The 17,298-nt window shown below is 44.6% G+C and overlaps 1 protein-coding gene across 1 annotated transcript in view; it reads right to left on the bottom strand.

The window, feature by feature from the left end:
- LOC119374281 (uncharacterized) overlaps positions 1–15,622 on the bottom strand; it is a 43,295-nt gene extending 27,673 nt beyond the window's left edge. The window contains exons 1-3 of the mRNA XM_049410853.1: positions 15,597–15,622; positions 7,716–7,819; positions 1,227–1,274 (exon numbers count right to left, since the gene is read on the bottom strand). Coding sequence (XP_049266810.1) covers positions 1,227–1,274; positions 7,716–7,815 — 148 coding nt within the window. The 5' untranslated portion in view covers positions 7,816–7,819; positions 15,597–15,622. The remainder of the gene's footprint in view (positions 1–1,226; positions 1,275–7,715; positions 7,820–15,596) is intronic.
- Between the last annotated feature and the right edge of the window lie 1,676 nt (positions 15,623–17,298).

Raw genomic sequence — 17,298 nt, 5'->3', positions numbered from 1 at the left:
CGTATATAATTTTCTCGGTCTTTGTAGATGAATCATTTTCTCGTACCGCCCATTTAACTAGAGATATTGACGCATGCGCATTCGCACGTTTCTTTGGCAGTACACGTTTTCAGCTGATAACAGAGTTCAAAACTGAGAGTACTTTTGGCGCAATTCGAACGAAGACACATAACACAAAAGCACAGGATGGGCGCCGAACTTCCAACCAATTTTATTCTACAGTGGAAAGACAATTTTATAGCACAAGCCAAACCACGTGATGAGTGCGCGCGCATCACATTTTTCCTAACAACCAGGGAACCGTAATGTCCTGCTGAGAAAACTAAGCTCTTTATCTTGAAGTGATAGCGAAGCCGTGCTGACACAGGCGTCACCCCTTTGCCTGATGAAATACGCCTCTATTACTTCTCTCTCCGTTTTCCTTTTCCTTGCTCTGCCCATGAACTTCGCTTCCGTGAACTTGGGGTAGCATCCACACACCTTAGGGTAGAGTAAACACCACTTGAGTATACCTACACCGCTGTTCAAGCAGTCTTGGATGAGAGCTGCCGGTTCCATAACCCTAATTTCTCGCAAAGCCTTCAGCGCCGCTGCATTGCGTACTTGTATATTAGATGTTACTAACGACAGAACTCAATAAAATTAGTTCGGAATGTTAACCCGTAAAATGAAAATACTTGGTTTCAAAGGATATGCAAAGAATTTCAGGTATCACAGATTGCTTGATTCTGACCCATTAGCTTTTGTACCGGTGTGTGTCAGTGAAAACTTGTAGTGTGACTAGCAAACTTAACGCCAACTGATTTGGGGGCAGCGATGCAACGCTAACGAAAATCAGCCAGGCTCCAACGACCTGGGGCACACGAATTACCTTTGAAGAAAGGCTGTTTAGATGTACACATCGTTAATTAAGATCTAGACATCAATTAAGCCTAGACGTCGTTAACTCTTAATTCATGAAACAGCGCAACTGTGGACAACGTGCAAAGACGGAAAGAAGGAGAAGCTCCGACTTGCAACTTGCTTTCATTATAAAACGACACATACAAGCAAAAATAAATAAATCAAAATAAATGAAGAACACATGGAAAAATATATCGTCAATGGAACCCACCAAGTCACGAGCGCGCGCCGGAGTTACCCCACTCATGATATGCCAAACTTAAACTGTTGCACTATTTCCTGTTGGCCGGCAACCAATTAGCCTAGTCACACACTTTGCTTACCTCTTTCAGCGGGTTGCGGTGGTGGCTTATGGCGCGCGTGCTTTTGTTCTGGAGAAAGCATAAAATAAAACTACATTACTCATAGTTAAAGCAAGTATACGGCAAATATCCCTTTCAGTCACGAATTATGATGCACTACAGTGGTGTACCAACTCGTTCGCGAGTGGGGGAGCTGGCGTCACTCGTCACTCACTATGTCCGCCGTGTGTGTGTATATATATATATATATATATATATATATATATATATATATATATATATATATATATATATATATATATATATACACGAAGTAATTTTTTATGTCAATAGAGCTGATCAGATCGCTTGCTTTTCAGAATTGTTTGTTTTAAATGAAGGACGAATCTGCACAGACTGTGCAGACTGGGACGCCCTATACTGCGACAAAACAGCAGTGTTTAAACATTTTGGAAATATTATCGTGAAGTTAAAAAGTCCACCCAAATTTAACCTGATCATCTGAGAATTGTATCAGCAAACTTCCCCATCTTAGTTTGGCGTTGTAGATACAATGAGTATGAAGAACCTGCTATGATTCTAGTACCTTATGTTCTCACTTATTAAACAAAACATGTGGCTCACAAAGCAAGGTACTTCGCAGAAGTCTTCAGGATAAGCCGAGTGCCAATTACTTTACTGTTAGAGCCGTCTAATATAAAGTCTTTCTTAAGAAGAAGACCAAGTTCAGTCGATTAATACTTAATTTGCGTATAGTTAATAGATTATAAATGACTACGAATTTATATACTAGGTGTCGTTTCTTGCCCTCCTACTTTTCCCAGCTTGGCTGGGGGGTGGTCGGAACAGCGGTGAAGTCGCTCTTTACTCCTCCTCTCCAGTTCCTCCAAGTAAGTAGACTACGTAAACTGTGTAAGCTCAAATTTTCGTTGAAAAAATGAGGGTGATTATAACGCTAAACTACCCCGCATTGTTTCCTTCCGTATAGGTCGTTAGCTGCTAATGATTGGTCGACATTTTCTGGGTCATGCTCACAGCACCTACTCGTAAAACGACGCAACAAATGACGCGTAATTACCACTTACGCATGACTGCGTAAAAAGATAATAATAATCAACTGTTTTCAATACGGCGTATTGTTTGTCATTGGTTCTGCGCTATTCGTCAAAAATTTTCAGTGTGCCATAAAATCGTCTGATCGTTACGTGACGTCACAAGTGTGCGAAAACTCGAGAAGTTAAAGGAGCACTGACATCAAATTTACGCATGTCAACATTTTTGCATACACGAGTAGTTATCTACCCTCTAGCAGCGATTCGCGACCGAAAATGCAACTGAGGGACGAATAGCTATCTGTTTTATTGATATATATCACCGGTATCTAGCACGATTCAAAACGGCCTGCAAGCCCACCATTTTTTAAAGCTGGCAGCGCTCCCTCGCGGTCAACTCCAGACCGCGCCCCAGTTTAGCACTTGTCCACAGAAGGGAGTGACGGGAGGATGAGCTGCTCAGCTAACATTTCGTCTGCTAGGCGGGCACGTTCAGTCGTGCCTTGTCACCACGTCGCCGTCGTCGCCGTCAAAAGTATCGACTTGTGTTGAAGACGACATTCTGGAACTTAGAATCACCGCGATACGCGACGTCGCGAATCATTTTCGCTTCGACCCTTTGCATAACAGCGATTCAGAAATGGACGCCGTTCCAAGCAGCAACGAGGAGGTGCCCGGGGTCGCACGCTTGGGCCATACTCGCTGGTGTGTATCAATTAGCTATATCAGAGAATTTTACCGTGTACGGCATTCCGGTATACGCAAAGGGGTCTATGGAATATCGGCATAGCGAATGCACACCAGCGGAGAAATAGAATACGATAGGTTTCTACGATAACAATTCTGTGCTTGCAAAGTTCTTCTTTGCGCCGCCAGATGGCCCCACTTATCCGGCCTCTCACGGTTACGGCTGCAGTAACCCGGTATTACTCCAGCGCAAGGAAGTCCAGGGACGAATTAACATTCACTATTAACGCTACATGCGTGTTACTTGTTAGCGATGTTATTTATCTATAGGCTACTCCACTTTGATAGCTTGTGATCGTGTTGGCGTGTACCGTACGTGTAATGAAACGCCACGCACTTTCCGCTTTTTCCGCGCCTCGACGGGCAGGTCCGCACTACGCAGCGGTTTCCCGACATGCTGGCACGTAGACGCTCCGACTGATCGCACTCGCGCTGTGGAGCACACGACAAATTAGTCGATGCCACACGATGAATCGCAAGCACCGATCGGGACAGAAAGGAGAGCCACTGGCTGGGAGTGAGGGCGTCGCCTGGCGTCGGCGCCACAATAAATACACTCAGATCGGCGACGTCACTGTTACTAGCGTATCGTCACTCAGGATGGTATTTGCGGAATGTATCACACCTTACACGTAGCACTAGTATCGATGTCGCAGCGTGATCAATATTCCGTTGAGCTTTTGTACGCTGATTGCCCTCGAAATAAAATTACTTCCACGTGACGGACGCCATTCAAATTTGGCCAAGAAGACCTATGCATACCGAGCAATCGAATGAATGGCACATCTTGACTTTGAAATTTGATGTCAGTGCTCCTTTAAAACGAAGCGTGCACAATAAGCAGCTCATTAATGTGTTGAGCAATAACTAATTTTTTTCGGAATAGCCAGACAGTGTCTCTTTTTGAACGTAATTTAGGAAGGCTGCACGCCAATCACATTGGCAGCGGCTGCTTACAGCAGCGGGCGAGATGGATTCATATGTGTATAATAGATACTTTCAGTTGTAGTATAGCGATGTTGAGCTATTTTTGCGAGCGAACAACTCTCTGTGAACTCATCATTGCTGACAGAGAGGTAGAGGGAGAAATAAACAATATTAAAAACAGACACTCCTTTGCAGGTGAGCAGCCTTCTTAGTCCAGAACAGCATTGACGCTGATAAGCTCCCTGGTGAGGTAGATCAAGTAACGGGGCAAACTTGAAAGCTGGGCTTCTCAATGAGCTCGAGTCCACTGCCTTGTTACAAGCCGCCACGATCGCTGCAGCCTACCATATGATAAGCCAAGTGAAGCAGGCTAATCGGAGACTAAAGTGCGAATCTATTTTTGCTGTCCTTGGCTAGGTACAACTAAAATACTAGACACTTCTGCACACTCAACTCACAGCAGCTTGGATATGAAGCAGTGGCGATGCTATTCGTTTTCAATGAAAGAAAGTGAATTTCCTGAAAAAAGGAGAGAGTTTGATCGGGCTATAAAACGTTTACTGGTTACCCCCCATATTTGCGTCGCGGATTACTTACATTTCAGGCCAGGCCGACCAAAATAAAATCATGACAGATTGCTGTAATGTTATAGAGCCCCTGCTGAGCGATAGCCTCATCTGCAATGCTCGAGCGCAAAACGCTGAAGCGTGGAATAGGCAGCCCGCACCGCAGGTAGCCTACAGTGCGTGGTCATGACACACGGAGGACAGTCGTCACAGCAGAATCGTGGACAAATTTTATTACATAATTACGTTATTGCTGCGTTCAAGTAAAGCTTTGCCTGACTTGTTAGTTTCCCAGTCTGCAGCCGACAATAACCACTGTCGAAAGTGGGGGGGGGGGCTCCACCCCCCTTAAATTTCCAGTAAGTGGAGGGGGGGGGGCGCCCCCCTTGCCCCTCCGGTAGATACGCCTATAATGCACTATTCTGCAAATGCGTGAAATTCGCATGACATAGTTCGAAGGCACTCAGTATTACATTCCAAGGAAGAAAATGAAGGAATGTGTTGTTTTGTGTCAGTAGCAGTAATTAATATTAATTTGCCTGTAACTAATTATCTCATTACACTGCCATCAGTCAGCTTCAATAATTGTAGAAAAAATCAACTATTAGGCCAGAAATTCGTGCACAGCTTGTTTTTTGGTTGTAGTCGTTTTCAGCGGAGAAAAAAATCATCTTGAGGTTTGTCCTGGAACGCGGCACGCCGAACCATCGTCTAACATGATGGTGTCTCCAGAAAAGCGATCCTTTGCTGCAGAATGACCGATACCTGTCCACTCAGGAGGACTGCACGAATGTGCACACCGAGTTTCTGGCCATTTGAAGAAAGACGCGGCTTGTGACGCGCCTCCGAAGTTCGCGTACACAAGTGTGTACGCTGTGACTGAAGGGGGTATTGCAATAACTACGCTACAATCGAGTCCACAATTTAGAAACAAATATCACCTGTCTCTCTTTTGTGGTGTATAAATTGCTGTCAGTCATGATTTATTCGTAGCTTCTCGTAAACCTAAGTAGAAACATTTCAACAGAGACGTGCCTGTGTGGGCGAATATTTTTTAGATGGAAGTAACCTTATGGAACTCGTTGGATGTCTCCTTTAGGGGTTGACTGCATTGGTTATGGAGAAGGCTTCGTTTCATCTCCTGACACCTCGGATACTCTTCTCCATCGCATCGCGACGGTCATGCATGTATGCAGTGGCCAGTGTTGCAAACGAGCGACTAATGTTGCCAGTGATGTTATGAATGTGCCAAGACTAGAGTAGAAGCCTTCCTTTTTGGAATGTGTAGTGCCTATATATCGCAAAAGCACTGACGAAGTCAATTGCACCGTCATGCTTCTCGCACTGCTCGGCAATAGCGCTGCGCTTCCATTCTCCTTACGCCGTCCTTGTGCTAGCGGATTCTTTCACCGCTGGTCGTTAGTAAGCTGTAATAACTACCACCGGTATGTTTTCACGACGCTTCTCCATGTGCTCCATAGGTCATTGCTCGAAATCTCCAAAATTAGCGCTGTAAATCATCTGTGCGGTTAATTTAAAAATACCCTACATGATCAAGTTACGCTATATAAAAATGTCATCAGCTTTCCTTAGCCTTGAACTTCTGTGGAAAGCAATGCTCCTTCTGAAATGCAGCGCCAGAAATGACAGAAAGAATATAAGGTCACGCATAACGACTCCGCCCATGCACTAGATGATTTTGTTGACGCGATAGAGAAATGTTCCCATTAGCTTTTCAATGTTGCTGAAATGAGTAAAAATCGGCTTTGGGATGCTTTATAAAATGCGAAATAGCGGTACGATAAATTAGCCGCTATGTTTGCCTTACGACCACGGTTTTATTTTTTATCTTTTTTTTAATAGCCAAGCGCAGAGAAACCAACGAATGCTTTCGCAAATTATAGATAATACTGAAGCACCCTCTGGCTTTTCAATTCTGAAGTCCGAGTTAAGGAGGTATTTGAGTAGTAGTTTTCAAAACCACTACCTTTCCAAACAGTATATGAGATATATTTGAAGTAGGGGTGTGCGAATATCAAATTTTTCGAATACGAATCGAATACGAATGTCCCCCTTCGAATATCGAATCGAATATCGAATATCAAAGGAAAAATGCCTCCACAGTAACAATATTTTATTTAACATGTAGCTATTTGAAAAAAAAAACATTAACAGCATGACTGGCAACATTACATACACTGCTATCTCCAGAACACAATGTCCAGGCTAGCACAATCCACATCACAACACAAATATCACGGCACAATGAAAGTAATGACTACATGTTATCATGAAGAAATAGGAGTTGCTCCACATGATCAGGCAGCAGGCGCTCCCTTCTGACAGAGACACCCCCCCCCCCCTGCCACTGAAAAGGCACGCTCGCTTGGAACAGAAGTAGCTGGTATAGCGAGGTACATGGGGCAAAGCTTTACCAGACTGGGGTATCTGAACAGTCCGCCACCAGTCACGTGGCTCACTGTCTTTCTTCAGAAGTGGTCCAGCATAGTGAACGAGTGGTAGTGCGGCACGTTACGGCCGCATAATATTGAAAATGTACGGTTGCATGATCGCCAACAGCGCTGCACATCGGAGATGCACCAGCAATAAATCATACGTATTGGGGTGCTCATCGCAGGCAGATATCGTGCCTCCGTGTACTTACGATGTGTATCGCTCCTCTCGGCAACGTTTTTAGCTATACGAACGCAGCAAATATGTGGAAGACTAGTTATTTTATGCATGATAATCGAATCGCATATTCGAATTTTTCGAATATTCGGAGTTATCGAATATTCGAAATTTTTCGAATGCACGATTTTCGAATCGAATACGAATATTTCGAATGTAATATTCGACGAATATTCGAAACTTTCGAATATTCGCACACCCCTAATTTGAAGATATCACCGCACACATGATAACCATACGTCCAAGTAGGGAAGGTATGATTTTTTCCCACTTGAACATGTATTAACATGCACAATTTTATCCAATCCTTTTAATATGCCGACGCGCCATCTTGGCATGGCCTATGCCACTACCGTGCTTCTAACGTTCTAAATCAACGTGATATGGACGTTGTTAATGATTGGGGCACCTGTAAAGTGCCCTGAGAAATACATTTTTTTTCTCGGTAGATATTCCCCACCATTGTTTTGTGCACTGAATAAACACGAAAAATACACAGTTTGCTCCAATTGTGCACGAATGCTTACGTGGTGGCGCCAAAAATAGGGCGATCAGGATGACGGTTATGAGTACAGCTATTCCGATGGCGATGGCGACGATCATTCCGTGCATCTTTTGGTCTTCCATAAGGCTGCATGGCCCAAGAGAAATAATACAGTAGGATGAGAGAACCGAGGCGTTCGAGTTAAAATGGTCTAAACGCATTACGACAACGGGGAACTGTGTAACGCTTGACAAGAACAGTGAAAAAAAATTGAACATGGAACATTTTACGAAATCACAGTACACCACAAATTGCAGAGGCTTATATTCCCGCTGCCTCACACAAGATTAAGCAAAAGACAGCCTTTCGAATGGCGGCACTCACAATCCCGATCCTACCCGAGTCCAGCTCTCATGCACATAATACACCCCGGTTTATGCACGACTGACAAGCGCAGACATTGCGACTCTAGAGAGCAACCTTAGGACATATGTCCAGGTATATTACACAATGACCATGATGGAGATTCAATCAGCAACAGCCTCCGCGCTCGCTGGGAGTCCGCGTTGCTCAGCTCCGACCTGAAGCCTCAGCGGGGCCCAAGCGCATTCCACCAATTCGCAGGGCACGTATTAAAGCTATTCAATTTGATATGAGGCCGAAGTTTTGACAAGTGGATTTGTCTTTGTCAGAGCAGCAACCATTTTTCTTAGCGGCGTGTTTACGCATGATTTGCCCAGGCTCCCCCGACCTCAAGAGCTCAGGAGGGCACGAGAAAGCATAGCCCCAAAGGAGGGAAAGGAAAAGAGGTGGAGGAGGGGTGCTCTCAATAAGAGATGTTGGCAAGCCAAATGGTGTTTGGGGGTTGTCCGCGTTGTATAGTAATAAGGGAACACAGAAAGAAGGAAAACGATCGGCGAAGCCACGGTGTAACCCGGTTTTGATCACATATTAACAGGGCAGAAGTGAAGGGGTGGTACGGCCACAAGCATTCTCCTTGTGTTCAAGAGTATTATAACTTTCAATGAAAAAATCGCCAGGCCTGCGCAGAACACGCAGCGCAATCACAGCGAAAGCTGGAAGAGCGGCCTTTCCAGAGCCCGTTGTAGACTCTCTTGGGGCAACTTATACAAGCACACATGCAAGGTACCCACTATGCCATAAACCGCCGTAACTTTCATCAAGCAGGGAAGGACCCGCTAGGCCATCATTCCTCATTCTGCGGATAAGCGAGGTACCCACTACGCATCTGTAAGGCATTACGTGCACTTTTTTGTGCTGTGGCTCACGACGCTGAAGAATTATGCATGAGGCTTTTTGTAACAGGTTGGAAGCATTCAACAACCCACTCGCTGCGCAATTCGCAATGTGTGACCCCTGGTTGTTATTTTACTCTTCTGCTACACTATATTACATATGATAACACGATTTCTTCCCTCGAGCAGCAACTACTAATTTTGATCATAAAGGGCGCGGTCGCGAGCACTGGCACGCGCGCTATCCTGGCAGACATCAACAAGCGGCTCGTATACACTTCTACATGCTGCGCTCTGACCGCTTCACGTTCAGACGACAGACCGCGTGAAAATCAGTTCTCTACCTGGAGCGGCCGTATTTCCTTATGCCAGCGTTTTTTAGAGTTCCGCGAGATGGCATCCAAACGAGTTAGCTGCTAGCCTTACTTTGTATAACCTTAGCATGTGTGGCAATCACACTCATTACTTCCCCATTGGGTCGAAACTTATTTTTCATTTCTCATTCGATTGCGTTGATCCCCCCGCCCCAAAAAAACTTTCTGAACCTAGCGAGGTTTTGCAGTGCCCATGCGACTGGAGGTATTGCAACCTTGCCGCACTTCACGTGCCTCCGGGAACGGCCTACCTGTGACTAAGCGACAATGTCATTTGATGACATCATAATTTGACGTCACTATGATGTAGTGATGACGTCGCAGTGTCTCTTATGCAATCGCATAAGAAGACTCGAAGGCGAAGTTTGTCTTATTCTTGTACTCCTCAGTAGATGTATTGACCCTCTCCTACCCCTCTCCGTGATCGGAGGGAGTTAAGCCCCTCCTCCGTGAGCGGCCCACCTTTAAACAAGCGGCGATGCCATGTCATGGCGTCATCATGTGACTTCACGCTTTGTGACGCCACAGCGACGTCAACATGACGTCATCATAACGGCAGAATTTGTGACGATCTGTGACGTTATCAAATGATAACGATTTTTTGCATCAATCGTGCTCATACCGACGCTCACTTTTCGCGTTTGATGAGGCACCTAAGCGTTTGGTCTTAATATATCTCAGGGTGGGCAACAACTCAACATGCGAATTTCATGGTAAACATTGTCAAAATGTCGTGTAGGAAAGTCTTAGATTGATTTACGCATCCACTACACAGATATAATCAATAGCTTCGTTTGAAAGCTTATGCGCAACGGCTTGAGTGAATTGAATTTGTATATGAGTTGCGACTGTTTGTATTTGATGTTTATAGAAGAGCAGGATTTCGACTGAAGTGGGCGAAGTTTGAGTTCATCAAATCGTGACAGGTCTTAAGGAAGTGCTTTCTAAGGTAATTTCTTCGCAGTGTCTGTGTGATGGCCATTTCAATCGGCATCGAAGAAAGATTGATTTCAACAGTAAGGCAACGTCAATGTGATACATATGTAGATATTATAAGCTATTCAACGGACGGGTAGCGAAGTTTAAAGAACAGGGGTCATCAGCCAGCAATGGCCAAGTAACGGTAATATTATGCAACAGTAGAAATGCAATAGGCAGCCCAAACCAGGTAGAAAAAACGGGAGTCACCTAACAGAAGCCATCACTATTCAATATGACGCGACTCCATGCTACAGATGGCGAAAGTTCGCGAAAAAATGATAACAAGTCCTTAGATAAGCAGAATTACAAAGAAAGTAGTAGTAGTCTTATCTTGCTCAGAAAGTACTGAAGAGCTCCTTGACAGCGCCGCCAAGTTTTATTAACATGATTGCTTTTTTTGCGCTACTGTTCAAGATCACACTACTAGTAGTTATTCACGATTCGCTAAAAAAATTCAGTGTTTTGATACTTACGCTCTCATTAATGACGCTAGAAAAAGTGAAATTAAAACGAAAGGGTCGCAGTCGTGGCAATTGTACGATTCCGAAAACTTGTCATGCGCACAATTGATTCAACAATAATATCCGACCTCACTGCTATTTTTTTTTAACAGCGAAGCCCTGTTGCAAATCGTTCCTTGTCCGGCTAACCAAAAAAATCTCGGTCGGTTATGCGCCACAGGAATTGGGAAGCCCTACAACCGAGTAAAAACGAAGTCAGATTTCTTCGCAAGGAGACACTCCGTCGGTCGTGTAAAGAACTGTCGTCATCATCATCAGCCCAATAACTCGGTCGGCACGCGCTCTTCGACCTCTTCTTCATCTTCTTCGTCCTCTTCTTCATCAGAGAGAGGAAGAAAGAAAGAAAAAAGAGAGAGACAAAGACAAAGATAGAAACATGAGAAAAGTACAGAGAAATAAAAAGTTATAGAAAGACAGAAAGAAATAGAGAGACAGTAAGAAATGGAAAAATGGAAAGAAGGAAAGAATAAACAGAAACAAGGAAGGACGACCAGCTCCGCACTTCCTTCAGGCTTGGCATCGCGAGTTCGAAGCTGCCTGAATTTTTCTTTCGCTCTGCTTTCGGACTCCGAAAGCGATTCAGTAAATTTGTGGTTGTACTTATGCCAATCGATGCAAATACTATTTAATGTAGGTAAGGAGATTTTCTATGCTTCGGTACCGAAAGGGAATTCTGTTTAAAACGAGGAGACATGAAACCGAAAGAATTGTTTAGTATATCCTTACTTGCAACAAACAGTTATCTATGTGGTTCATTCCACAAATTTGCGATACGCCTCGTTTGCGCCAGATGAACAAAAAAATAACTGTCGTGTTGTTCTATGAGAGCTCACTGGAATTGCCTTCAGTTTTACTGCAGTAAAAACATCTGTCAGCCATCACTATAATTTCACTCCTGCTCTTCTTGTGCGTAATAAGGGGGAAAACAAACACATTGAAACCAAGGTTGATAGGTCAACGATGTGAGGACCACATCTCAAAAAGCACCAAACTAAGTAGCCAAGTTTGGCCAGAGGCAAAAATGTAACCGATAGAAAGGAGACATTACGGATGAACGTTGTTAGAGCTTGATTGTGATACGCTAAGGACATCTTGATAGAAAAATCTGCTTCTAGTAAGCTTAGTAGCACGGTAAAAGGCATTATAAAACCCGTATAAATAACTAAAGCAAACCGCACTTTCTGTAAGACGTTATATGACCTTATATTTGAGCCGCATAATGTTAATCACGGATGCCGTTCATGTGCAAACGCTTAGAGCTAATTTTATTGGTGCGCGAATATTCGAGTTTCGAATTCGAATCGAATAATACCTAACCGAATGATTCGATTCGACTTTCGAATAGCTAGTAGTACGAATAATTCGACTGCATGAATATCTAAAACGCGACAAAGGCCAATGGTGCAATTTGGTTAGGGTGGGGTGGCTAAAACTAACGCTAACGTCGGTACAGTAGGCCATCGTTAAAACTTCCACCGACACCCTGGTTCAAAATCGATCATACTTTTTTTAAAAGGAGATTATGTCATTTGCGCAAGCAAAAAAAAAAAAACACACAAGAGAAAAATGGCAAGCCCTTCCCCACTTCGCTTCCGAAACGAAGGCACGGACTTCTTGCATAGTTCGGTCGCATACGCCACAAGCGCCGTAAAACGCCCCGACTTTGGCCCGCGAAACCCGTGGTGATTGGCTTCACACGTGAAAATTTGTTCACGCTGTGCAGTCGCTACTGCCGCAGCGCACCACTCATTCAGAAACTCCCATCGTTCCGGCGCGCAGTTAAAACGCTGCTGTACGGACTCCCGAAGTTTGTTGGGCCCTGAGCACTCATGAGGATGAAGCACAACATTACCGCTGTCAGATAAGCCAAATTGAGCAACGATAAGGGAAAAAAATAGCTACCGTATCCCCCTCTGTCAGCCGTTAACAGGTTAGGACTGCCGTTGGCGACTTGAATGGTGGCACTTGCCTAAACATGCCTGCGCACCCATAAAAGCTGGAAAAAAAGAAGATCCCTCCCGAACAAGCGCTTATTAAAGCTCTCATATGCCGCAGCGTCCCTGATTTTTTCTTTCTCTTGCTGTTACTGGCGGAATACGTGTCGTGTAAACATACTGTACGATATTCGATTCGATATTCGATATTTTTGGCCACTATTCGGCACTATTCGATTCGAATTCGTTTCGAGATGAAATTTCACTATTCGCACACCCCTAGTTAATTTAGGAACCATATCTGGAGGCATATAAGGGCTCAAGCTGGAAAGCTGCTCAAGAGCACTTCCAACTTTACTTTCAGAATCGAGAAGGGGAGATATGAGTCGTTCTACGTGTGAGGTCAGTTTTGGTGAAGGGTTTCACTGAAAGAACTCGCTTGAACTCTGCGTTCGATCTCGACAGGAGAAGAAGCATCATATCTCCATCTGCAAGATTCGCCAGTTTCCGGCGCAAGATTCATTGTAGTTGCGTATTTCTGCCCGGCACCTACGACTGGTTTGGGCACACCGATCCCTTCCACTTAGAGATGCCGTAGCTCTCATTCCATTCTCATTTACAAATTTTTGAATCATATGGAATAAAGGAAAGGGCCCGAGCTAGATTGACTGTGATGGCACACAAGCAGGAAACATTTAAAGTGCCGCGGCCATGTGATGGCGCAGATATTTATTAAAATAGCTGCATATTATGAGCTACACGTTCCTATTCAATTTTTATGATCGGCCACATTGTTCAAAAGCAGCCAAGCAATATCCAAGTAGCCAAGGAAAATTCTCCCCGTCGACAGCATAAAAGGTTATACCATGCGGCAATACCGCAATCTGGCAAACCTGAATGAAAAGCGTATCAGCGTCAGAACTGGGCCACTCAGGTACCACCATGGCCATTTTTTAAATCAGAGCAAGGAGGCGCATTGAAAACATGAAACCTTATGAAAGCTTGCCAGAAGCGATTAACTGTTTTCCTTTTATTTCGACCAGCTGGAGCCTTCTACGGGGCGACGGGGAAGTTCCATGATATAACAATATCTGTCGTAACAGTACGACACACACTTAGAAGTATGCCATTCTTTGGTAATTGCATCTGAGGCTTTTGCATCCCCGTCACAGGTTGCATTAAATGTTTATAGCCATGTGCATTGCTCCGCTGGGCGCACATGATCATATCTTCCAATCGATGTCTCAGACATATTTTTGGTGCTTTATATGATGTGTAATTGCGTTGTTGTGCATTATTTGTCTGGCGGCCATTTTCTGGCTCGACTGCGAAACTGGTGGCTCGGTATATTACACATTATATACGTCTCGCAAGTTCGTGATTTATAGCAAGATTATATGATCATACATTCTTTTCACTTTTGTATTGTTTCTTTATTATACACATATTTCTTTCATACAATCCAGAGCACAATTTTTTCAGCCTTATGATGCATTACAATAAGTTACTCGGTATATTCACAGCGTCAGTCAATTCAGATAAACTCTGAGCCTATACTTCCGGTGTTGTGTACAATACCAGGAGACTAAATTCATCTTTTATGATATTTTGTTTTATCGAACGCTTTAGTCCATAAATTTCAAGCAGTATATTTCAGATTGCGCACAATGGTTCCATGTCTTTTTTTTTTTTCGATATAGCGGATTATATAAACAAGACGTGACGAAGTATGCGAAGTGTATTGTCTCGTGGTTGTGACGGTGAAGGAAGCAGAACACCAGTAGGTAAGGATGGAACACTTCGTTGACCTAACTTGTGCCCAAAAGAAATGTGACACACTTAGTGTAACGACATTATCCAGTACAATGGTCGGTTGTAGGTCATCCGCTCATCGGCGCAATACGTTCGCTTTTTATAGGAAACCCATGCTCAAGTTTAGGCGTGATGCTCACGCTGCCGAGCTATGCGTTACTTTGGATAGACGCTGCGCACGAAGGCGGTTAGTCGTTGGATTTGGCAGTGGTGGCGGCAAGGACACGTACGCGCATGCGCTCCTCCTCCAGCCCGGAGCAATGCAGGTCAGCAATAGTTGCATCCGGACGCACCACAAGTGTAATGCCAGAGCTCTGCGCGTGCGCGGAAGCGGGGGCGGCAGTGTTGTGGCGAAAGAAGACGCGCCGTGGGTATTCCCAATTACGATAAGAGCAGTGCTCTACGTTGCTTTGGAAGTCTATACATACCTTATTCAACCTTCCAGCGTTATCTCTGGTGTTCGAGTTAGATCTAGAATAAACTCGGTTACTCACGGCCTGCGCTTAACCTTGACAGAACAGTCTGATACAATCGCGAAGCTTCTAAAGATTGCGGTGCGGCCTGCAACAAGGGGTGGTAACAGTTTTTGTGACTAAAACCCGACCTCATCAAAAATAAGGCAAAAATCGCATGGCAATACGCACAAGGCATTGAGTATATAGTATGACTATATAGCGGAATATTTTTTTCTTCAAAATAACGGAGTAGAACCCTATTATGTCACGCCTCAATTGTACTGTGGCTTTTGCTCGGCAAACTACTAACTTTTGTGATTTCTGAGATATGCAGCTGCGAATGTCACGTCACCTTTTAATCCAGCCTCAAGGCCTCAAGTCAATGCTGACGTACACGTATGTGCGCAAAATTGTGCGTGGGTTCGTGCGCACCCGTGTGCTTGTGGTTTTTTTCCAGTAGGCGCATGACATCCCTTAATAATTCGATTTTCACTAAGGGTAAGATCCCAATGTGGTGAAAGTGAGGTGATGTTTTATTCAGATATATCTGATTATTTCTTCGACAAACAAGTCTACAAATTTTCTACTTACGTTGCCCTTCGTCGGAGCTGTTGTCTTTTGCTGTAAGAAACAACGTTGCACATGGAACATTATTGACACATTACATATAGAAATACGAAAACTTCGTTATCTGTGATAGTTTGGAGGCTAACTGAGATAAGTGAAAGCTACGCCTGCTGATATTTGCAGGTATCGGTAACGTTGCGCACGCTTCCCATGGCATGCATGCCGTGTCAAGGACTCTTCAAACTTATTAGTTACTAAAGAACACCGTCCGGGCATTCTTGATCGAGGACCTCGCCACCGTGAGTTCTGTTACCCCTGCATTCTCAACGGAAGTCAACCCTCGCCCTTCGGGCGCTTCAACCGACAATGTGGCAGGGCTCTTGCGTGGCGCCACGCAAATGACGCACGAGCCCGACTGAATGGTGTCGTTCTGCTCCTGCTTCCTGTTCGCCGCATTACCGTCTCCGACTTTTTCGGAACTTCCGGAATTCCGCGGGTTGCAGGACGACGCCGATGTGTGGATGGAGACCGTCAATGCGCTGGGCACCCGCTATGCGTAGCCAGACAATCAAAAATGGCAGGTGGCCATCGACCGCCCTGTAGGAGGGGCAAAGGCATGCCACAATTTTTTGGGCATCAAACATCAATCCCGGCCTCAATGAAGCGCCTCGTTGATAGCTGCTTTCAGATGGATTGAACACGCCACGAGCAGAATTTTTTTACTAACGTTGAGGCCGGAATGACCAGCCCGTCACTATTATACACCTCTAATAGGAAGGCGTCCAGTATGGTGATGCAGAATTATAGGTGAATTGACTATTGATATCATCTACAGTTTTTTTATGGGGCGAAGCACCTTAGGACAGAGCCTTGTACCCCCCGCGTCTAGCGTAGCTCTGTTTTACATGGAGTCCGCTAGGGGCGCTGCGGTAGTAGCGCTCGTGCCCGGCGCGTGCTCTGGTTTGAATGGAGAACTCTAGGGGAGCTGCGGTGCCCAAGGGCTATATAAGCGCGCGTTTCCGGCGCTTTCTTTCTTTCTCTCTTCAGCCATGGATGAAAACGGTCGCTTCTGACATGGATGAAAAGGCGAGAGTTGCGGCTCAACTGCAAGCGCAGTCGAGGGCTTGCATGCAACACAATCACGTAAACTTGCTTGCCCTTCAGCCTGCTTCTCCGGCTCCACTATGTACGACGCGAGCGGGAAAGCAAATTCATTCTGCGATGAATTTGCGCTGTTGATTTTATACTATCAATATTACCATTGAATTTATTATTGATAGCGCTATGGATAGTATATTTTACCATCGACAGTTCGATAGTGACTCAGCTATCGACAGTATCGATATTATCATAGATAGCGCTGCATCACTAGTCCCGTAACCGCATTTACTATTATGAAGGCTGGACCACCCGTCGCAGAGAGTAAACTAAGTAATTTTTCATCCCGCGCCTACGTACACGAAAGAATAAGTAAGCACACACGTGCTACAAAATGTGTACTGATAACAACTGCAGATGGATATTTCAGTTCTAATTAGCGCAGATGGCGCCTTCCTGCAGAAGCAATTTAAAGCTATATTTGAACTGTTCTTGCATTACTTTGTCGAAGCATCGGACGCGTAATTCAAAGGCTGTGGATTCGGATCCCACCGAGGGAGAGGGTGATTTTTCGTGCACTTTAATTCCCTTCACTTTAAGTGAGAATCATTACACTACAATTAAGAAA

Source organism: Rhipicephalus sanguineus, chromosome 11 (assembly GCF_013339695.2).
Source record: "Rhipicephalus sanguineus isolate Rsan-2018 chromosome 11, BIME_Rsan_1.4, whole genome shotgun sequence".
In the NCBI taxonomy this organism is placed as follows: Eukaryota; Metazoa; Arthropoda; class Arachnida; order Ixodida; family Ixodidae; genus Rhipicephalus; species Rhipicephalus sanguineus.
Note: the sequence above shows the minus strand (reverse complement) of the source record. Positions and strands in the feature narration are given on the sequence as shown.